This window comes from Neodiprion lecontei, chromosome 1 (genome assembly GCF_021901455.1).
Source record: "Neodiprion lecontei isolate iyNeoLeco1 chromosome 1, iyNeoLeco1.1, whole genome shotgun sequence".
NCBI lineage: Eukaryota > Metazoa > Arthropoda > Insecta > Hymenoptera > Diprionidae > Neodiprion > Neodiprion lecontei.
Genome location: NC_060260.1, coordinates 30,458,512 through 30,481,856, shown reverse-complemented (window position 1 = coordinate 30,481,856; position 23,345 = coordinate 30,458,512). Strand labels below are relative to the sequence as shown.

At 42.5% G+C, this 23,345-nt stretch overlaps 4 protein-coding genes across 6 annotated transcripts in view; 2 read left to right on the top strand and 2 right to left on the bottom strand.

The window, feature by feature from the left end:
• The window catches only part of LOC107224376 (protein jim lovell), a 123,246-nt gene extending 119,319 nt beyond the window's left edge, over nt 1-3,927 (bottom strand). For 2 of the 3 annotated variants that reach the window (XM_046739520.1, XM_046739532.1), the window contains exon 1: nt 3,699-3,927. The gene's annotated coding sequence lies outside the window, so the exon portion shown is untranslated. Of the gene's footprint in view, nt 1-3,460; nt 3,648-3,698 lie in introns of those variants that run through there. The other variant, XM_046739513.1, reaches the window with a different exon arrangement.
• Nucleotides 3,928-6,172: 2,245 nt separating this feature from the next.
• On the bottom strand, nt 6,173-10,016 carry LOC107224367 (hemocyanin-like). The gene is made up of 4 exons (XM_015664391.2): nt 9,655-10,016; nt 7,505-8,407; nt 6,819-7,430; nt 6,173-6,706 (listed from the first exon to the last, which is right to left on the bottom strand). The coding sequence occupies exons 1-4, from the start codon at nt 9,749-9,751 to the stop codon at nt 6,267-6,269; spliced, it is 2,052 nt and encodes a 683-aa protein (XP_015519877.1). The 5' UTR covers nt 9,752-10,016; the 3' UTR covers nt 6,173-6,266.
• A 3,421-nt stretch (nt 10,017-13,437) lies between these two features.
• Nucleotides 13,438-16,584, top strand: LOC107224379 (hemocyanin A chain-like). Its single transcript, XM_015664405.2, has 5 exons — nt 13,438-13,501; nt 14,294-14,730; nt 14,810-15,448; nt 15,524-15,962; nt 16,082-16,584. Exons 1-5 carry the CDS (start codon nt 13,438-13,440, stop codon nt 16,510-16,512), a joined length of 2,010 nt encoding a protein of 669 aa, XP_015519891.2. The 3' UTR covers nt 16,513-16,584.
• Nucleotides 16,585-19,712: 3,128 nt separating this feature from the next.
• On the top strand, nt 19,713-23,309 carry LOC107224392 (allergen Cr-PI). Its single transcript, XM_015664422.2, has 8 exons — nt 19,713-19,824; nt 20,181-20,521; nt 20,597-20,881; nt 20,998-21,419; nt 21,480-22,000; nt 22,104-22,240; nt 22,310-22,565; nt 22,832-23,309. Exons 1-8 carry the CDS (start codon nt 19,752-19,754, stop codon nt 23,146-23,148), a joined length of 2,352 nt encoding a protein of 783 aa, XP_015519908.2. The 5' UTR covers nt 19,713-19,751; the 3' UTR covers nt 23,149-23,309.
• Nucleotides 23,310-23,345: the final 36 nt, after the last annotated feature.

The window sequence follows — 23,345 nt, the reverse complement described above, 5'->3', positions numbered from 1 at the left end:
TAAATTCGGTACAACATAAGACTTTCCGCGGTGAATCGTTTTTCCTCCTCTTCTTTTTTCTACTGTTTTTTACTTTCTTCATCTTTCTTTTCGTCTCTACTTTCCTCCTTCTCTACATCTCTATACGTATACTCATCTCGCTACTTCCACCCTTGGATTTTACAGCGTGTAAGAGATTACGCTCTCCGCGCATCTCGCCATCTCTTTTACTCTCTCACTCACTCGCTCTCCCACTCTCTCTCTCCCTCTCTCTCTCACTCACTTGCTTCTTCCCTATACGCCACGACCGGCGCACTTTCTTTTTTGGCGAAGACTGTGGTCGGGGGTACCGAGAGCTGGTACAGCACAGGGTGCAGAGGGTTTGCGAGGGGGGTCGAGGGTTGAGGGGGAAGGGCGGAGGGGGGGAAGGTGGAGACTCGGAGATGCAGGAGTTGGGTAACGGAGGGGTGGCGGCTATATAGCGGGAAGAAGTAGTTGGGGGTGCTCACGGGTCGTTATTTTTGTGCCTGCCTCGTCTTTAATTTCTCCCCTCCGCGCCGCCGTCGAGCGTCCCCCGCGTCGCCCGCGACGCCGACGCCGGAGAGAGCCGGTGCGGTTGTCTTAGTTCGTATGCATATCTCAGTGCCTCACATATTGATTCAGGGCGTCATTACGCGTCTTAGCTTGGCTCGGCCGGCGCTTGCCCACCCCTCCCGGCGTCCCACCGTCCCCCCGACCTACCCTCGCCACCCCCTCACCCACTCATTTCCAACTCACCCCCGTCCCCCACCCCCTGCACCGCGGGACCCCTTTCCAGCGCTAAACCAGCCCGTTCACCCCCGCCACCTTAAACCCCCTTCATCTACCGACGCCACCCCGCGAAGAATCTCTGGCCAGTCAGCCAGCGCCTTGCCCTCGCTTCGTCGTCGTTCGTCTCTGGATGCGGCTACGCATGTGTGCGTATGTGTGTGTGTGTGACGTGTGTGTTTGTACGTATGTATGTGCACGCATTCGTATACTACGCGCACCTGCGTATGTACAAACACATATGTGCATATGGGTTTTGTATGTATATCTGCACGTATATGTATCGAACATGGCTTCGTATATCTTAGATAGATGTGGGCAGATTATACGCGTGTAATATTCTTGTGGCATTATTGTATCGCTACTCGTAACTGCATATTTGATCCTCTGCAACGCCGCAGTTTTTATATAAGCTTCGAACCTTATGCAAGCTCTAAAACGAATTCCCTCATTCGATATATACATATATATATATATATATATATATATATATATATATATATATATTATTATTTTATGATGTTATAACTGTGCAGGTCAAGCAACTGTGACTTCATATATATATATATATATGTGTGTGTATACTTGAATGATTCGTTGTCCTGTATGAAGTCACAGTTGCTTGACCTGCAACAGTTATAACATCATGAAATAAGGGAAGCTTTCCCGAGTTCGTCAACTTATGACGTTGTCAAGTTTGACGCGAACAACGAGGGGAAAATTACAAACTGTATGCTTAGCAAATTGCCAACGATTGATCGCTGTTGGTGATCAATTCACGGATCAAACATGGTTACAGATGGTATCGCGTATTGAATCTGACTGTTTTTTCTTCCTATGAAATCCGCAAGTAATTTTAATCGCGTTTTTGTAAAACTTACATGGGATTCTATCGGGTGTTTCTAACAAGCGATTTGACACGTTCGAGTTAGAAGCGCAGGCGCAAGCGCAATGAACTGACAAAACTTTTCAATTGGCCGGAAAAGCAAATAGAACATTTGAATTGAAAACTTGTTCTTTACACGGTTCACATACAATTAACGCCGGCCAAGACTTGACTCGTCTCTGAAGTTATATGGGCGAAATTACGACCGACCGTTCCGCGATTAGTAAAAGAAATTTATTATAATATTATTATTAATATTATTTTTATATATTATAACTATCACAGAATCACAAATTAAGGGGGATGCTGATTAAGAACAAATATTTACTTTTATACCGCGTTGAACGCTTTCGAGAATAATTTTTTCTACAATTCACAATCAGTGAGAATGAGTGTAAGTAATTATGCGTGACAGTCGCTAACTTATGACGACTTGCAAAGGGATGGGGTGAAGAATTGACGTACACAATGTCCGCAACTAATTACAGCACGCGTAGATTTTGGATAAAAATATTTTTCTGGGGTGGGAACTTCCTGTAATCAGCTGCAGGATGCATTCTAGATAAAAGCTCGGATCCACAAGCTATGAATGAAAATGAAAAGCTTTCAAGATCGTGAAATTCGAGATGATTCATTGTGTTTTATTTTCTCTTCGGACTCAGGCTGTTCGCGTAAAACGTTCAGAGATATCTGTTGTAGGAAACTATTGGACAAGTCGCGCAAGGCGAAAAGGTGCAGGTTCGGTTCGGCAGCTAAACACCCACGCCTTAATTACATGCCTAGCATTAATCATAACGTGAGATTCGCGAGAAGGCTTAATTATTCAACTCCGTGCGCGAAATCAATTTGCGCGGAGTTCTAAGGCGAATAATGGATTTTATACGGAGGTTGTATTAATCATAATTACGTGAAAAATAAATCAATTGATGGGACTTTTGCGCCCAGCACGCGCTATGTATACCCATCTGCCCGCACCTTTATTATTATACCTATACAGTGCCAAATGTCACGGACCTAACGCGTTAATATTGACGCATCGATATTTTATTTAATCACCATTTCTAACATTTGAGACCGGGGAATTTTCTCAGGCACGTATATACCTATATTTACACGTATGTTTGTATAACAGTTTCATTGTCACTTTATAAAGATCGATGTACTCCCGGAAAAAATCCGTTTCAATCGAATAAATCATTAATTTCTAGCAGAAAAATTTTTACACTAGTCACTGCAACGATCATCAATTCACAGAATTCAACGTTTTTCTTTCTCAAACAAATATTTAACCCAAACAGTTATGATTGCGTTCGGTTACAGTATAAAATCTCAGTCCGCCGGTCGTAATCACTGATTTACTTGGTTCAACCGGAATTTTTTTTGCAACAATAGCAGAATATCAGAATTACTTTGGACTTTCGTTAATTAATTCCGCCTACCCAAAATTCAACGTAAAGGTAACGGTAATACTGCGAGAATATTTCCTCGCAGCTGCAGTCCATAGCAGAAAGTGAAACACATCGATTAAAAACCTGAAGTACAGCGCAAATCATATCCCTGTTGTTTTTAGGATGAAATAACGTTTCTTTGCGATTCAAATTAGAGGTAAGTGTATTGGAAAAATAATTTTTGAAAGAGAAATCAGAATCCAGATATATGATCACACACATTAGAGTCTGATACAGCATGCTAAAAGTGACACGAAGAATAAAAAAAACTGCAAATAGCGTGTTGTAAATCGGCGTTTAAAAATCGTTTATCGTTAGATAATGGGATCGAATATCTCACCTCAAAAACTCGAATCTCCGCGATATAATAACGAAGAATATTAGCACAATACAAGCTCCGATGCTCAACGTACGGTAATTGTCACTGTCACTGTACACGCCGGTACATTGAGTTTCTAAAACTGTAGGTTGAGCACTCAATTTGCTGCTACTACAACATTACACTTGCCTGAGAGCGGTTCCTTCTATTGTCCGAGTCTCTATGCGCCATAACAATAACATTGGTCATTTATACTCACGTTATTGGCATGCCTCTGAAAGCTGGGGAAGGATCGAGTTGGCACCGACGACGGGGAAAACTTCGGTCACTGGAATGTCGCAAGTTTCGGCAAAATGTTCTCGCTTATAAGGCGCGACGCTTCTTGTTTACAAACTTTGAACCCGAGGAGAAGGCACACGCTTCACCCGCGATTGTTCACCCTTGCGCTCCCTGCCGACGATCGAAGAAGCATCGTCGGCGTTTGAGAACCGACGTCACTGCCCCGTGGCAAACAACTGACTGAGAAATCCTGTTCCGTTTCTGTGAGGATAGCGCAGACGCTACGCGGTTACCCGAAGCTGATCGAGAAGCAAACAACCGCCGGCTGATATACGGAGAGACCTGTGTTATCGACCGAGCGTATTACCGACGGCGTTGGGAAGGGATATAACTCCCGATGTAGGATTACGTTCCCGGTATCATTTTACTATCCATTTCTCTCTTCTTACACAAGCCGAATTCTGAACGATGATAAGGCTTTACTTGTCATACTTATTGTTAGTTTGCTGTTTTCTAACCTTCTTTGTATTTGTTTTCCATTACTGTTCAGGAATTGGAAACTACTTGCCTCGTTTGTCATTCGAAACTACTGGCGGCAGCTTCTCATTTTCATCTGATATGCAATCGACACTGCGTTTGCACTTTATTAGTGTCTGTGATGAATGTACGTCGGATGAATTTAGGGTTACTGGAAAAATCAGATTTTGAAGAAGCTTTAATTAATTATACACGTAAATAATTAACACTTGAAATTAGTCGCGGCGGCATCACAGTCGATGCAGCCGACGTGAAAGAACGAGCTGCATCGACTGTTATTTTTTCACGTAATTCGTATAGAATCGAAACTCGCATCGAAAATAAGTAGCCGGAAATGGGCAGGGATACCAATATCATTGAGCAAAAAACGTTTCTGCAACCGAGAGAAAGTAAACGCGATGCCGATTTCCTTATCATCTGCATACTGATCTGTTTTAGGACCGTGCATCCTGCAGTCAAAACGCTGTCCTCTATCCCATCCCGTCAAGTTAAGTTCCTTCAATTTTACGAGCCGAATATTTTTCGGTCGTAGATAAAAAGTTATCTGTGCCAATAACCGCATAACACGGTCGTCAAGCTAAATAGAATATTTGTCGAGACTGGTCGATTTCCAATAAACCCTAATTAATCAGAGACAAGATTGATGACGGCATGTGGGTGTAAATGTCGTCGATAATCCCGCAATGAATGATCAAAAATTCACGATCGACATGCAAGTTTCCGTTATAGCTAAGATTTACATGCTCGACATGAATCGAGGGTAATTGTTTCTACGAAAATTTTTCCAACAAACAAAGGCATAGAATAATAGGTAACAATTTCTCGTCACATGTTTCAGCCTCGTGATATTGAAAAATAATGCAATCGGCAATGAATGTCCGAGTCTGCAGCGACGATATTTCACGAGCATAAACAAGTGTAACTGATTGATTTTATCCGCCCGCAGTTTTCAGCTCATCTGTTCCCCTGATCCTTTCGTCCATCCCTAGGGATCGCCCAGGAGTTCCCACGTCGCGCCGTCGCAGATCCCCTCGATAACACCCAACTCCAAAAATGACGTCAATCGAATGCCGTCTCGATACGTTCGCGGTCCGCAAATCACCCAGTTAACGTTCCACCGGAGGTACGACAAATTGTTCAGCCATGAGTTTTATGGCCTCTAAATGCGCATTTCATGGCGCCAATTTGTAACCGCCTCTCCTGCACACTATTCGATTGTACATGTATACGAGTATCGACGTGTCGCAGATGCGTTGCACTTGCACCGTACCAAGAGGTGATGCTATAACGGCTCGCATTTCGTCTTAGAGCGTGAGGAAGGGAAATTATTCCAAAGAATAGAGTATTGTCAGAATTGACGCAACGATACTCGCGAGATAAATAAAAGAAAGGAGGTCATATCTCTTCCACTTTAACTATAACTTCGCCAATCACACAGGCATCTGTACCGCTTACCTTTCCTAGTTCCATACATGCGGTGCACTTCAGCTAATTGGAGGTTGTAAACGAGGGTGAGACCTTGGTGAGAAAATTCTGTCGCTAACTAAACCCGTTTTGACGACTAGTAATTGACGCCGTCAGCCTCAGGAAGCGGAAGACAGAAGACGGAAGAGAACCTAATTCACTTGTTCGCGCCTAGCAGGCACTCAACGCTACGAGGCGGTGGGTAGGTATAGGTAACAATGAGCGACCCTCATTAAGTTACACGCAAGTCAATTATCTCGGAACGTCAGCTCTGCTCTGTGAACCGACACGTGTGTCTCTTCTTCCGTTTCACTCTTTGACCAAAATGGATTCATAATTTACAAGAGCAGTTTTTACCCTCTATCGTCGCGGACTTTTCACAGTTTCAGTAGAGTATGTATAGTAGATACATTCCACGAAGGATTTATTCTTCATTCGCAGATGCGGTGCAAAATTCACATATCAGAGGTTGAACAAGAATATATATCTAATAATATAATCACAATCTAGTCAGTCTTCGGTAATAAAGATCATAGATAGTAAATTGTTATTGGTACTTGACATTCTTGATGGTAACATCAATTACCTTGGTATTCGCTTGTTGGAAGTTGTTCGAATGAATAATACGCCGATCGAAGGGGAATCCCATGGGACGAATGTCAGGGAAGACGCCGTCGAGAACGCCGCAATAACTCAGGGCTGGAATTTCGTTCATCACGTAGGGATGCTCAAAGGTCGAATGGAGGTCCGTTTTTAGGTCGGTAAGGATGACGTATAACTTGAAGTCCATTCCCTGGTGACGGCCTTGAGGGAGTAATAGGCGGTGGGGGAAGCCACAATGTCTATGCAGAGTGTCCACTTCGAAGACGCTCTCGCCTTGGAAAGCTGATTTCGCCTTCTTCATTAGCTCGGGATAGCTGAGTGGCTCAGACGCCGTAACGGAAGTCTCGATGCTCCGGCGAGTGATGAGATTCGAGCCGATTCTCACTGAGCAAACAGAACTCGCATTAAAACCTCGAACGAGCCCGGACTATGACGACGATGATGATTACGGAGGGTGGAAGGCGCGAACCGAGATAAAATCGCTCTGTTTACTTACGTTCGACTGGGAATCGGTCCAGCTCAATCATCGACCAGCGGGCCTCGTCCAATTGGATGTCCTCGTCGAACCAGCTCTTTGACGGGGCCAAGAAGACCCTGGCGATGGCGTAGGTGTTCTTGTCGCTGTACACGGTGGCAACCAGCTTGAAGGGTTCGTGGTTAAGGCGAGAAACAACGGCGCGGATGCTGACCGGCTTCCCTTGGACGGCGTTCCCCAGGTCGATGTAACTCTCGTCGAAGTACGTCACCAGGACGTTGGGATCGGAGGCCTTGGACTCGCCGACGACCTTCAGAGCCGTTATTCTGACACCGGGGAAGGCTAGGTCATCGTACGTGTACGGGGGCAGTCTGTCCTTGTGCTCCTTGAAGAGATTGTCGATGTGCTTGTGGAGGCGGAAGAAGGCCGGGTCGCGAGTTGCCGTTTCGAAGTGTTCCATCACCCCGGGGGTCATTCCGTACTTCCCCTTGGGGTCCGTAACTCTGGAAAGAAGCAGGTGAGCGTCGGTGTGAAGACTCCCGAAGTAGCGAGGATCCAAGCTGCTGGTCGAGCTCTCGATCAGCGACCCCAGAACGTCGATGCCCTCGGTATTGTTCAGGAAAACGACCACACCTGTTGACGAGTAAATGGAACCGTGGGGTCGTTTTCAGTTTCGAAAAGGGAAAAACATTGCTCCGTATTTTTACCGTTTTTGTCGCGAATCATTCCAGCGTCGATGCCATCGCGGATCCGGTTCTCGAACTCGATCATATCGGCAACAGTTCGTTCCGGCAAATTCTGGAAGAACATGTTATCTGGGCGGACCGGAAACTCCTGACCACCCGGATACACGGCGCCCGGTGCGAAACCTTCGACGATCGGTTTCTCCCACTGCAACGGCTCAACCGGTGGCAAATGATTGCTCAGACGCTCAGCGTCGAAACGTGCCAAGAGCTGGTGGTGCATGTAGAAGAAGAGTTCGCCCGCTCGGTCCTTGCGCTCGTCAGCCCAGAAGGGGAAATCCATGTGCCAGTGAGCGTGGTGGGCGTTAAGTCCGACGTCTTCTCCGAAGTAGGCAACTCGCTGTTCAGGATTGAGAACGCTGCCGGTGAAGCTCATCGGGATGAGAGTGGGTTTGCCCTGCATCTGGGCCTGGTAGGCGCGCCGGACGACGTCAGTGGTCAGGAACATTTGTGGAATGATTTCGTATGCCGGTGGTAACTTTATTCCACGACAGTCTTCGCGGTGTAGAAGAGCAGTGCTGAAGGCGTACAAGAATTGACGATGGTTCATTTTGTCACGGATGTAGGTCGACAGGCCCATGAAATGCGACCAGTCCTTAGCCGACATCAGCGCGTTGAAGAGCAGCTTCACCTGGTAACGGTGCTTGGCATCGAAAAGCGAAAATATCTCCTCTCGGCCAAGCAAACTACCTCTCTTCATTTCGTGGATGAACAATTCAAGGGTTTCCGGATTATTGAAGTAATCCTTGCACGTCTCCGGGTTGAAGCTAGCGCGCAGAGCCAGAAGGTCCTCATCTTGGAGAGGTTCGCTGAGATTCTTCAGCAGGTAGAGGACCCGCAGTTGCCGTCCGAGAAAAGTCGTGTCCGCTAACGGATGAAAGAACGTTATACCTATACTAGAAATTTAAACAGCTATTTCAGGGTATCATAAATTTTCTTTGCTAAACTCAGTTTTATCTATCTAGTTCAGTGTCTGGTGATTTTAACAATAAACAAACACAAGATCATTCGTTCATAATTTCATGAATTTTCTATTCACGCTGTATAATCCTCGCATAAATGTATAACTAGTTTCGTCTAGAAAAGTTGGTTGAAGCAAGGTTTTTGAAAAGATCTGATACGATATCCCGAACCCCGAGAAATCAGTGCCGTTTCAACTTGTGGAAATTATTGTTGCGACAATCGGATGATATTTAATGCTGTATATCTGTGGCTTTTAACGACTGAAACTGTTTTGAAACAAGTTTTGAGCTATTGCGGTACATTGCAGCCTATACGATTACTGATAATTAATTAGATGCGATAAGTGGTAAAACGAATCAACTAAAAATAAAGCACAATGATACACAAAGTAAATTATTACATCATACCAAATCTCGAAAGTGTCTAGAGGTCAACATAGCAGTATACATAAATCACGCCTATCGAATGTGCAGTGATAAATTGATATCTCTGTCGTTATTTTTGCACGCAGATTAATTATCGCAGTTACAAAACACGCAAGTTGCTCTAATTATAACGATACTAATTAAATTGTTTCACATTTTACGCGCTATCTGTAGTCCAAATTCCAAAAAGTTACAATTTGATTGCTTGTTCAAGACCATTTTGAGCACCCAAACTTTTCTTTCAGGATATTACAAGCATATGAATAGCTGAGGACTTTAATAGACTTCGCAAACTGTCAGCGAAAATGTTTTCGGTTAATTCCACGAAGCCCTTGACGATACTTTCAAAGTTACGTGGAAACGACTTGGTAAAATACTTGGGTATAAGTAGGGAAGGTAAGCCATGCCTATATCGAACGACGAAATGTCTCTACATTAAATTGATATATTCTCGAATAAAATGAACAGGTTGTTTACCCACAGATCGTATTACATTACCTATTCCACACGATTTTATGCAACATCCCTAATATTTTACGTGAATTCGAGTTCTGAAGCATATGTTACATTTGTGAGAAATTTATTAGTGTCAAATGTTTTTTGTTTTCTACTTTTCACGCAAAACTTGAAGTGTTTCATAACGTACATTCATAAAATACTGTCATAAAGGAGGATATAAAAGAAAATGTATGTACGCATGAGAAAAAGAGGAGAATAAAAACTCACCTTTTGTTAGGGAGGCTGATACTCCGGCTGCGAAGATCGCTAGAAAGACGATTGCGAGCTTCATGATGAAGCCGTGTGACTTCTTCAAAAGTGACATCGCTATTTATATGATATAATAGTTGAGGTCTAGCCCCATCGCATAGACCGCAATCACTCAAGCCGCGTGCAACGTCGAGCCGTGTGCAGCAGTGCCTCGTGCCTGCGCGTGACATCCGAATTCGTTAGACACATATGATATTTATTTGCATTGATATTCAACGTCCGACGACAAGGCAAACAGAAACAATTTTTAAAATAGATTTATCGATTGCATAATAGGGTGGTCCTTATTCAGTGTGTTGACGATTTTTTTCTGGCGCGTCCCCGATTTCAACTTTAAATAATTCAAAAACAATTCTCCAATTTTTTTCACATTTTTATATCAACTCTAACCCGTGCCTATATGGTGGGGTTAATTAATATGGGGTGGATTTCCCCATTTAACATATACCTTTTTCGAACACATACTAGGCATATATTTTATTGTAAGAGTAATAATGTTGAAAAAAAATCTGTAGTCGTAATCATATCACGCAATCTTAACGAATTGCACACCCTCGAAATTTGACTATTTCCCATTTAGAGAAAGTGTAATTTGTTCAGATGTAATGACGTGAATTTATTCTCATATAGTAGCACTAATGTAGCGTCAATAAATATTTTTCCCGAACCTGTGTTTCGTATTATTTTCATCCCTCTTCGTTGCGTAATGTAACACAAAAATATCAATGATATATGCTGAATTATATGGTTACATAAATGCGTCGCGAAAGCTCGTTATTCAATATGCCAGACGTTTCTACATTTACCCCGTAATATTTACCATTTGAAACAAACCAAACAAAGCTCGCAATTAAAGATTGTTGGGTATATTTGAAGACGACGATCAATAAATGCCAATACTTTGGTAATTCACGGCTTCCTACGATTCGTATGTATATTTAATTACGAATCAAGCCTGCGCCGAACATTTCATTAGAATGCAGAAAAATTCACCGTCCAACAGCGAGAGATACCTACTCGGCAAGTTATCCGCTAGGTTGCAATTTACTCTCGATATTTATTTCCAAGTTTTCAACAAAGAAATCGATACCCGCTTCAATGCAAGCAAATATACCGGATAATTGGATTTCTGTCATGAGAGCGTGTCAGGCGAGAAATAAGCAAATCTACATCAAAGAGCGTCAATTAGACAGATCTGAAATTCGACGATGAAAGTCAACTTTTTGCCACGATCGACCACTAAAAGTTATACCAGGTTTAAACCAGACTAATTATTGTTGATGTTGATTACGATTTACATGAGTGTAGATTCTCAATTTTTTTGCTCCGTGTGAGGGCCGAATTTATTTAAAAACGATCATACGGGACATCTATTAAATGCAAACTAACGCTATACGTGGATTGTGTTCGATAAATGTCATTACAAATTTTCCAGAAATCCGGTGTTAAATGTAAAGACTTGTTGTTACTACTTGAACTATTAAATCAAAGGATTTAATGCAACGAAGAAAATGATAAAATAGGAAGATAAATTTGTACTGTCCAAAAGTCTGTATGGAAAAAAGAGAGGTGCATTGACACGCAAAGAGCGTCGACCGATAGCAGAGTGCGCTTAGAAAATAGGTAACAACGCAGCGGGACATCGATATCCTAGAACAAATATTGTCTGTGCTTATTTGTGACCAGTGCACATGCCTCTATTATCATTTATTATTTTTTACAAAGTTTTATTTCTTTACGGACCAAATATTCTACAGGTATTATTGAACAATCATCAGCATTCGTTTATTACTAATAAATCCAGCTTTGAACTGATTGAAATTCAAACAGTTTCTGGATTTGCACGAAATAATTGAAATACAGGAGTCCCAGTGTTAGCTTGGTAAAATTTTTATAACGAATTCCTGCCAATATTCGATATTATGATAAGGATTGCAATTCGTAAACGAAATGGAAGAAAATTCATTCGATGTCTTCGACGAACTCGCTCGAGGTTTAAAGGTGAACCGATGGTTTATCTATAGCGAAATTCACGCTCCATTTGCGAATGACATTGAATTGGAAACAATTCACGTTCTAATGCTCGTGAAAATGCGTGTTTCCACGCGTTCGCAAACGTGAGGTGAAAATCCAGCGAACTTATGCAATGAAAATAAGGTATTTCGTCCGGAATGCCGCTCCGGCGAGTTAAGTATTTCAAGCGGAAATTGAACGCGCAGTTTTTCTCTGTCTCTCCTACTTGTTGATTTTCTCTTTTTTCCCGAAGCAACCTGGAGAGCGTATGGAGTTGAAGCTTACATTCCCATCAAGGTGAAAAATAAACAAACATTACGCATTGGCTACATCTTCGGGCTTCACGCCTGACTAACTTTGTCGCGGGAGACCGAGTGTAGAATTTGAAATGTGAAAAGATAAAACATTTGTCGATGGATCTACCTCTGTAAGTTTTTCATACTACAGCAGCGGTGTAATCTCGTTTCTAAACCTACACAATTTGCTACATCAAAACGTCTCTTTCTTTCTTCTCAAAGATCTTTTTCATGTAACGACAACAAATTATAGATTCCGTAAATTTTCATCAAAATATCAATTCCATTCCTCAGTGCCGTTTCATTTTACCATAACTTTAATATGACGATTGGCAAAAAAAAAAAAACAACATGTGGCTTTAGACTGACCGTGAGCCAGCACTCGAACTTCCCGTTGTCACACTGCAGATTCTAGGTTTACAGAAAAAAAATATTAATATACGACAATTCGAATTTCAAACTACAAATTCAGATTCGTGAGTCACGATTTGAAGGCCTTCAGGTATCATATTACATCATGTATCCACCATTACAATTTTGGAAGTCTGATCTTGGATATTCGTTATCGGTGACCCCAAAAACCTCCGCCTAACAATTTCTACCACATCGTAATGTTTTTAAGTTTTTTTTTTTCACTATAATGGATTGACCATTTTGGATTTTACAAATCTAACCTCAGATTCGTGAAAAGCCATGCAAAAAACCTGATGGTACCAATTTTCATTCGAATCCATTCGTCCATTCTCAAGATATTATCATTTTTATTTTATTTTATTTTTTTCAAGTTTATCATCGACGTAACTCAAGAAATACTGAACCAATCAAAGCCAGAATCCAATTAGTTCTAAGTTTGGAAAAGCCGCGTCGATTGAGACCAAAATAGTTGAAATCTGGTAACTCGTTCTTAAGATAATATGGGACAAAAAAATTGACAACACACACACACACAGACGTCCATCCGAAAAAGTTTCGAGGTGATTCTCTAGAACTTGAACCATAGAGATCTGGTGAGAACTTGACTTTTAATTTTCGTGGTAATTATACAATAACTTCCTTTCTTCTCTGAAAACAGAGAAACGGAAAGTTAAATAAACTTGACTAAAAAGTACCTACATGGACGTCGGAGCATCATTGACCTTTCTCTTATCGGGTGTTTTCATAGGCATCCGAAACTTTCCACGTCTATTCTTGATCCAGAATTTATCTAACCGTACTCGATATACGTAGACTCCGATACTGCATCACAATATCGCTTTAGCGACGATGCGCACGGCCCTAGGAAACACGATTCACACGACGTGGCCCGTGTTTTACGCTACTAGGTCCGATCTCTGCCTCACGTTTCTAGCTATATAAGACGAGGGCTGTCGAGGATGAGCCAAACTCGTCGATATACGGGTTACCCTACGTGTGATAGTTTCTTAACTCAGCAATGAGAGCATTCGTCGTGGTTGCCCTTCTGGGGGCTGCGCTTGCTGCTGTCATCGCCGTTCCAGGTAAGTTTTTCGAATCGACGAAATTTCTCAACTTCTCTTCACGTGGTAAGATAGTAAATTTGTTTGATCTCGGGAAGAACTTGTGGAGTCGTAAATTTGGTAGATAGCAATTGTCGAGAACACTTTTGCTTTCCATGAACTCGGAATCGACCAACTGTTCGCCGGTACGAAATTATTGACGAAACTTTAACTGTACGTGGGAAGAGGTTGTTTTATAACGGATTGAACTTGAAACAAACTCGTTGGGGGTGCAGCAGTTCTAGCGGATGTAACAATCCCCAAATGTATTAGCGGTATTCGAGGAACATACCTACCTTCATTTACTACAATTTCCATTGTCCCGTGGCAAGTTGACTGTACAGCCCACGTGCTAATACATCTGTGCTTGTAAATCGAACTTTACTGTATTGCTCCCTCGTTGTGCAGTGGCCATCGTAAATAAAGAGGGTAAACATAAGAACGTTTACACAGTCAGTTGTTGGTTCTTCAATGCCCAAAGAGTGTTCGGTAAAGATTTTCTTCCAGCATCCTCAATTCATTCGATTCAATCTTGTTTCACATTGTTTGAGTACAACTTGAGCTCGTTATATCGAAACAATAAATAAAAGGTAATTTGTTTCTGCTATCGATCGATGATGTCAACTTTGAATTTCTCGTGGTCACGGATATTTTCGCTCTGATTTTAACAAATTCCGGCCACTCGTTAACGGTTATTGATTATTATTGGTAAGAAATGCTGATCAGTGTAGCTAATCCTGCATAAAACTGACGGGCTGTCTTGATTTTCAATAGCGGAAAGAGAGTTTCTGTTGAAACAGAAGGAGATTCTCCGTCTCCTGAGCAAAGTTCACGAGCCAAACAGATTCAAGCATCAAATAGAACTCGGCGACAAGTTCGTGGCAGGACTCGAGGAACTCTCCTTCAAGGATGCGTCCCCTGTTCACTCTTTAATGAAGATCTTCAAGACAAAGAAGTTTCTACCTCGCGGTGAAATTTTCACGCTGTTCAACGACGCTCATCGTGCCGAAATGATAGTCCTATTCGAGGCTCTTTACTTCGCCAAAAACTGGGAATCCTTCCTGGCGACGGCGTGCTGGGCTCGAGATCGCGTCAACGAAGGTATCTTCGTCTACGCCCTGAGCGTGGCGGTCCTTCATCGTCACGACTGTAGGGGAATCATCCTCCCTCCGGCCTACGAGACCTACCCTCATCTCTTCGTCAACTCTCGAGTAAGCTTGAAGAGAAGACACGAGGAACGAAATCCCGAAGGTACGGTCGCGTGGACTCACCACCCCCCTTTTGTTCCAGGTAATCCACGAAGCCTACCGCGCAAAGATGCGTCAACAGGACGCGGTAATCCGCATGAATTTCACCGGAACGGTCAAAAATCCGGAACAGAGGGTCGCCTACCTCGGCGAAGACGTTGGCATGAACTCCCACCACGCTCACTGGCACATGGATTTCCCGTTCTGGTGGCGCAGCGCTGATTACGGACTGCAAAAGGACCGCAAGGGCGAACTCTTCTACTACATGCACCACCAACTAATCGCCCGCTTCGACCTCGAGCGTCTTTCCAACGAGCTACCGTTCGTCGAGCCTCTGTCCTTTGACGACGTGATCGTCGACGGATTCCACCCCCAGACCACCTATCGAGTGGGTGGAGAGTTCCCCTCGAGACCGGACAACTTTGCTTTCCAGGACGTGGAACATATCAAAGTTCGCCAGATGAAGGACTACGTCAGGCGCATCCAGCAGGCCATCGCCCATGGCTTCGTTTTCAGCAAAAATGGCATAATTATAGCTCTCAACGATACCGAGGGAATCGACATGCTCGGTTCCATGATGGAACCCTCGATGGATTCACCCCACGTCGAGTACTACGGCTATCTTCACAATTACGGACACATCATGCTCGGGCAGATCACCGATCCCAAGGGTAAATTCAACGTGAGTATTGCTTTTCGCGAGACAAAAATATCTCTCTGCCACCACGGTTAACGGTCCATGTTTCTCCAAATTCAGCTTCCTCCCGGCGTGATGGAACACTTCGAAACTGCTACTCGTGACCCAGCATTCTTCCGCCTCCACAAGTACATCGACAACATCTTCAAGGAGCACAAGGATTCTCTGCCAATGTACACCAAAAAAGAGCTCGACTTCCCCAATGTTCAAATTACCAAAGTTGACATTGACAATTTGGAAACATACTTCGAGAATTTTGACGTCGATCTCTTGAACGCCTTGGACGACACCGTGGAACTCGACGACGTCTCCATCAAGGCTCGCGTCACTAGAATGAACCACGCTCCCTTCACTTACGACATCAAAGTCAAGTCAGACAAGTCCCACACTGCCGCTGTTCGCATCTTCCTGGGACCGAAGTACGATTGGTTCGGCCAAGAAATCGACATCGAACAGAAGCGGATGTACATGATCGAGCTGGACAAATTCACCGCCAAACGTAAGTTGGAATCGTACAATGTAACCATTTTTACCCTCGTCAATGTGGCCCAGCAGGTATTTCACTGCGAAGCCTACGGCGGTGAAATTCTTTTGAAATTAAGGTTCGATCCTCCACAGTGGAAAGCGGCGAGAACACCATTCTACGTAAATCCTCCGAGTCGAGTGTGACCATTCCCGACCAGATATCCACCAAGAAACTCTGGGATCGTGTCGAGGCTGGCATTCAGGGTGCGGCGACCGTCGAAGTGGACAAGGATCATCGTCACTGCGGATATCCGGACCGTCTACTCCTCCCCAAAGGAAAACCGGAAGGCATGCCCTTCACTCTCTACGTAATCTTGACCGACTTTGATCAAGAGAAAGTAAACGACATTGCCGCAGACTACTCTTACGGCGGTAGTATCAGCTACTGCGGTGCAATGCACGGTCACAAGTATCCGGACAATCGTCCCATGGGATTCCCCTTCGATCGTAAAATTGAAAGCCCAGACGTTTTCTTCACGCCCAACATGTTCAGTCGCGATGTTACCATCACTTTCAAAGGTTGAAGGCACCCCAAAGAATCTGTAACAAGGATTATTCTTTTTTGAGACTGATTTAAAGATACTCTTTTTATTACATGAAATTTAATGATGCAATATGTACATTTAATTATCAATTTTTATCATCCCGCAACAGATGAGTTTAATTAACTACTATATTCGTATTTTATGTAGCTCTCAAATCTCAGATTATACGTGTATAACTTGAATAAATTTCATCGTATCTACTAAATCCTTCTTCAATTTATTCTCATATCGCACGTAGGTGCATATGCACGAAAGTACAAGCCGTTCGGTTAAATCAGCTGTGAACACCGCCTCATCCTATCGCAAGTTACATAGATAGAATGGAAATTTACTTACTGAAGATGTCTCACGAATAATTCAAATTTAATAATCTGCTTTATCGTCGCATTCAACTCCTTTCTCTTTTATTCATCGTATTTGGGGTTCTAGTCTGTGACGGTATAAATTACATGAAAATATCCCGTCGCAGGGTACAAAATAATACATTTCATTGATTATTGTTAGAAGCTAAGGCAAGCCTTTCAAGCCAATACCTCAGTAGCAAAAAAATGAATCATCATTTTTAATACGAATGGAGCTAATTGCAAGACAATTCTATGAAGTATGACACGAAGAAAAAAATTACGAACCGGGATACATGCATCAAAATATCGTTTCTTACGCCTAGTAGAAGATAGAGTCTCAGAATTAACAGGTATTTCACTATAATTCATGACTCAAGAAGCGTACATATTTACGCATTTTTTTTTTTATCAAACAATGATTGTACAATACGCTGAACGAGACAATAAAACATAAAGCCTTCACTGTGCAAAGCCACTGGGCACCATTATCAAGTACGGGTTGTATTTTAATGGCACAATAGTTCGGTCGAAGTTGAAATTTCCTTCGTCAATCAGACCAAACTATCAGTCCACAACACCATAAGATTTATCCCTAGCATCCATTGAAAGTATCTACTGCCATATGCACGTAAGTGAACGTGAATCACCTAACATTATATCATGTTTATTACCAGAAATATCTCCGTAAGTTGTGTTCAATTAAAAGAGTATCTGGCAATGTTATTTTTGGTCTCGAGATTTAAAAGTGTTTTTCATGGAAAATTTAGAACGCTTCATAGTGAAGTTTTATTCATGTATTATAATCATTCTACGTATCTACGTCGAAGTACTTCTTCAAACGCGTTTAAAGTAACGATGAAATCTGATTATTTTGCTTATACGCAAAATTTTCCATCGACAATTTCTACCTCGTTACATCGTCGTTCTTAGATAATATATTTTTAAGGTTCCAGCCACATTATTGCATAATCGTCGTTGAACGTGACGTTATATTATGTACATTTCAAAATTCGGCATCAAACAAGCAAGTATTACTTGCAAACTTTGAGAAAGTTAATGGACTTCTCTTCATGGAAAGTAGATACGCGCCGAGTTCGCAATTTATACGAGAATTTATGCGACCCTTACACGTGACTTACGAAATTTTCAGTAATCCCTCAGCACCTGAGAGTGTATCTCTGAACAGTTAAACGGGCAAAAACACGCCCGAACCTAGTAGAAAATGATGTATATGCCGTGTATTCAAAGCTAACGACTTAATGCCAATGCAAAAAGAAATGTACCAGTGTATTGGATAAGAAAATCTCCTCTGTTTGCAAAAACACGAATACATAATAAATTATATTGTATTAACTCAACAATAATAGCTCAGCGGCACCGACCGGCAATCACCTGTGTACTGAATGTAATTGCAATAAAGCTATAACGGAATCCACAACGAATAAAAGAACTGCGATCGCCGAGCGAAGCCATATTCCCTCGTCTCAAGTTTATCACAAGTTTTGCACCAGGGGTAACCGATACTCATAAAAGGTTTCGCAAAGTTATATTCCATCTCAGGAATTGAATAGGTACGAGTAGAATGGGGTAAAAATTGGAGATGGTTAATATTTTTTCTGTATGTGAAATTATTTCATCAGGCTTCGTGGCAATATACAAGAGAAATGCCATCGACTGCTGGATGTGCCTACGAACACCAACATAATATAGATAAAGAAAGAACAAGATGTGTTTATTGATGCGTTTCCGAAATAACAGTATGGAATTGAAACCTTAAAAACATTTTTATTTGTCCCTTAGTTGTGCCTTCAAGCAACAATGTATTAATACGAAAAGTATTGTTTTTTTTATATTTAGATTACGAACTGCCATAATTATCGCTTGCAGTCATATTAAAAACTCTTGTGCATGCTATTTCGAAATCCATGACATGCGGTGAACTCGATATCTAATCGTAAATGCAAATTAGTAAACTGCAACAGTTGCAAGATTGAAGCAAGCTGATTGTGAACCAAATCTGCTGAATTGCGATAAATGAGGTTGCAGAATTTTTATCTGGACCCGCCAAAGCTTAGTGATAGATTATTAATATAATGTAAAAAATAAAATACATCAACCTGATTATTGGCAAAGATACACCGTTGGGACTTATAGTTATGGTTACTACACAGTCCTTAACTATTTTTATTTCTAAATAATAGTTCTGGGTACAAAACGGAAATAAGTTTTGTAGCTGTATCCACAGAATCTAGTATGTTTTACGATTTATTTTTATCCTTGCTACATGCATTACATTTCTTTTCACTATCGCGACAATTTGGGCTTCATTCAACTGATGAAAATTCATTAAACTAAGTGAGCAAATTTAATTTTGCAATAATCCGAAAACATAGCATTTAAAACTATAGTCTCACTAAGTAGCTACTTTTACCATATTTTCTTGTAATTCCAACGTTACCTAAACCGGTATTGTGCGGATACCCATTTTACTAGAATTTTTTAATAACTTATACGGAAAATGAAATTTTTCGGAGTGCATGTAGTAATTGCCCTGTAAGGAATGGCTTACCCGTTCTGTCTACTAGATATATTTCTACATAATAGTATGCTTCGAAAAAACAAGAGGCTAGAGGGGAAAGGGTACGTATAATCTCCTTCTCTTACGAAGCTATCAGACATATCAGCGACGGAAGGTGCATTGGCGTTGAGAGGGGACTATCTCAAAAATAACGAGAATATCTTCAGCACAGAAGGCAGTGAATATCACCTAGGGTCGTCAAAAGTTCAAAGTGCGATAGGGATGCAGCCAAGGCAGCTGGCCAGTATATAAGCTGAGCAGCCCCCGATGAAAGGCATACAAACCACTGTATCAAGATGCGTCTCAGCTTCTGTTTGTTGGCCCTCGTGGCAGCCGCCACCGCAATCCCTCAGCTGGCAAATAAAGCTGGTAAGTTTAATTTTACATTACTTAAAAAATAGCACCGTCTTCGATCCGCTTTGCCGGAACAAAATTGATCCCACATTTTTAATTGTATTTTTCCGTGTAGAGCGAATGCTCTCTCACCTTGTTTTAACCAAACTGTGATTACGTGTTTGTCAACGAAATTTCACACGGTGTTGTAAAAGCTGACACAGAGTCATTGAAATAATTATATGTCCTGAAAACTTTACCAACCCGAACTTAAGCTGTCAACCAGATTAAATATGCACGTCGAAAAGTTTCTCCAGCACCTTCCAACAACGTGTAAACTTGTCTTCCGTACCCTCATGGTCTATAACAGTCTATGGCATTACATTATTCAGGCAATGTCGACGTACTGAAGAAGCAGCAAGATGTTCTCTGGCTTTTGGAGAACCTATTCCATGAGATCCCTAACGAGGAGCTGCGCAAAATCGGCCGTGACTACAACATTAAAGAAAACATTCAACTGTACGATGATCAAAATGCCGTCAAATATCTCATCCGTTTTGTTGAGATGGGTCGCATCCAGCGGAAGCGCGTCCCGTTCACAATTTCGTCCACCGAGTTGCGCAAAGAAGTTTCTCTTCTTACCAGGACCCTCGTGACTGCGAAAACCTACGATACGTTCCTGAAAACCGCCGCCTGGGCTCGTTGGATATTCAACGAAGCACAATTCTACAAGGTAAGTTTGACGCGGAGAAACCGATCACTGCACTCTGAAGTAACAACTTACCGACACCATATTTACTCCCCGTAGGCTTTCAGTGTGGCAGTATTGCAACGCACTGATTGCAGAGGCCTCGTCCTTCCGGCACCATACGAAGTCTTTCCATACTACTACATCGACACGAGGGTGTTGAAAGAGGCTCAGGACATTCGCGTTCGAACCCTCGAAAAGGGCCAGACCGCCACTTACGTAATTCCATCTAACTACACTGCCTACATGACCGAGTACGACAAGAAACTTGCCTATTTCACTCAAGATGTTGGACTCGCCTCATGGTACGCTTTCTTCGGCCTTAGCGGATGGATGAAAGCAATGGTGAGTCAATTGTAATTCCAAGCAGTCCAGATGGGATGTTATTCCTCCCTTAAAATACCATGCTGAATTTTTTGCTGGGAGGATGGTTTGATGAAAGGTTCCTTGTCCTCTGACAGAGTCAAGCAACAAATCTGGACTTCACCCAGAATTACGAATGCGAACATTGTGAAACCGCCCGCGGATCCATGTTCTACTACATACACCAGCAACTTCTGGCTCGCTACAATCTTGAACGCCTGAGCAACGACATACCGACTGTGAAGGAAATCGAATTCACCCGCGTACACGTGCCTTTCAAATCTCATCTTTCCTATCCGAATGGCCTCGAGATCACAGGACGTAGTTTCAATTATGACTTGACACGCGAAAAGGAAGATCTTTTCAAAACCGTTTTGACAATCGAGAGAAGGCTGCAGGACGCAATTGACAGTGGATTTGCCATTTCGACCCAAGGAAGCCTTTTGGCTCTGTACGACCGCAAGGGGCTGAACATGCTTGGTAGCATAGTTGAAGGCACCGGAAAAAGCATTAATCCCAGGTAAGCGAATTGCTATTGTAATGGGATGCTTTTTTTCTGACATTAAACTCTGCTCCAAAGATATTACGGAAGTCTTCAAGCCGCTGCACGCGAACTTCTCGGTGGTGCGCCTTACACGAAACACTTCTGGGAGCCACTCCCTAGCAACCTAGAGATCTATCACACCACTACCCGCGATCCAGTGTTCTACGAGATGTGGGAGCGCATAATCCGTCTGTTCAAGAGATGGCAAGACGCTTTACCGAGCTACACGAAAGAAGATATCATCTTGCCCGGTGTTACCGTCGAAAGTGTCAAGTTCGACAAGCTGACGACTTACTGTGACAAATTCATGGTCGACATTGACTCGGCTACAACTGTTCCGCATGGCAAAGAAAACCAACATGTCAAGATCATGACAGCGATCGACAGAATTAATCACAAACCGTACACGTTCAAAATAATCATTAACAGCGACAAGACCATCAAGGGCGCCACTGTGAGAGTTTACTCCGGCCCCAAATACAACTACGATGGCAGCTATGTAAACATCCTTCACAACAGAGATCAATTCGTTGAAATCGATCAATTCGCTTGGGACAGTAAGTATAGAAGAATTAAATTTGCGAATCCTAATCGATTGCTTCGCAGCCAGTAGCCGTGCCCTGAGGTTCACACATTTAATGCCTCAATTCTGCCTTACAGTCAAGGAAGGACAAAATGTCATCACTAGGCACTCCATTGATGCTCCAATGCGTAGCATTGATGCTACGACCAAGAAAGACCTATTCCGTAAGGTCCAGGAAGGCCTCACCTCTAATCAGCTTTTCTACCCTGACATGGTACGGTTCACAAGTGTTACCGTTACAGGGTAATTTCATGAAGAGAAATAATCATTAATTTCTTTCCAGATCGCGGAAGCTTTCGGTTTCCCCGAGAGGCTAGCTCTTCCTAAAGGTAAACGCAACGGTATGCCACTTCAGGTTATGGTGATCGTCTCTTCGCCCGAACAGCCTACCCTATCTTACAAAGCGGTCGTCCCTCCGAAATTCCAAACTTATCAGAACGTAGAGTATCCCGACATCGATATCACGAAAGAAATTCACAATGAAGGATGGACGCATGATTACCGTAGCATGATGCTCAAAGAAGAAGGCGTCTTTTACAGTAAGTTGTCCCGGTTTCCGTATCTTCTCGTACGCTTAATATGACTAAAAAAAATAAGACGAGTATCGTTAGGTTATTCCGTCTTCACTTTTTTTCTCTATTGTTACGGTGTTCTTACACGACATGTGAGCAATTTAACATGTCTAAACACTCTCGAATACGAATGAGACTTTTTCATCGGCACCGTTAACATAGATTCATAGAATATAGGATAGAGTGTCATACAAACTTCTTAACTAGAGTGCTAAACAATGTCTTTTTTACAGACCGTGACATTGACACGGATACCGTACATCGAAGAACAGACTCATCGAACGTCGATACTGACCAACAAGCTGCCCAGAACTACTATGAACGCCGAATGGATCGAACTGCCGATGTTAAGTCTGCGTACCTGACCGAGTACTACCAAAAGAAGGACATAACGGAGGTCATTGGTGGTGCTGTATCCTTGGACGGTAGACCACTCGGCTACCCTCTCGACAGAAGGCTAGACATGGAATGTCTTAATGTTCCTAACGTTAAGATGGTCGACGTCAAGGTCTTCTGGGAAGGAACCAGCTGCTGCGGAAGTTGCAAATAGTTGAACAATTCTCACCGAATCTCTTCCTACTCGTAACCAGACCAATATGCACGACCCGGCTTTATTCGACTATTGTCCCTGTTTCACACTTATATTTTACTCTATAAATTTAATAACCGTATACTATGATAAATAAACGTTTTGACATTGCAATATGAAAATTTACCGTCTCGACTCTTTCACAACTCACTGATATA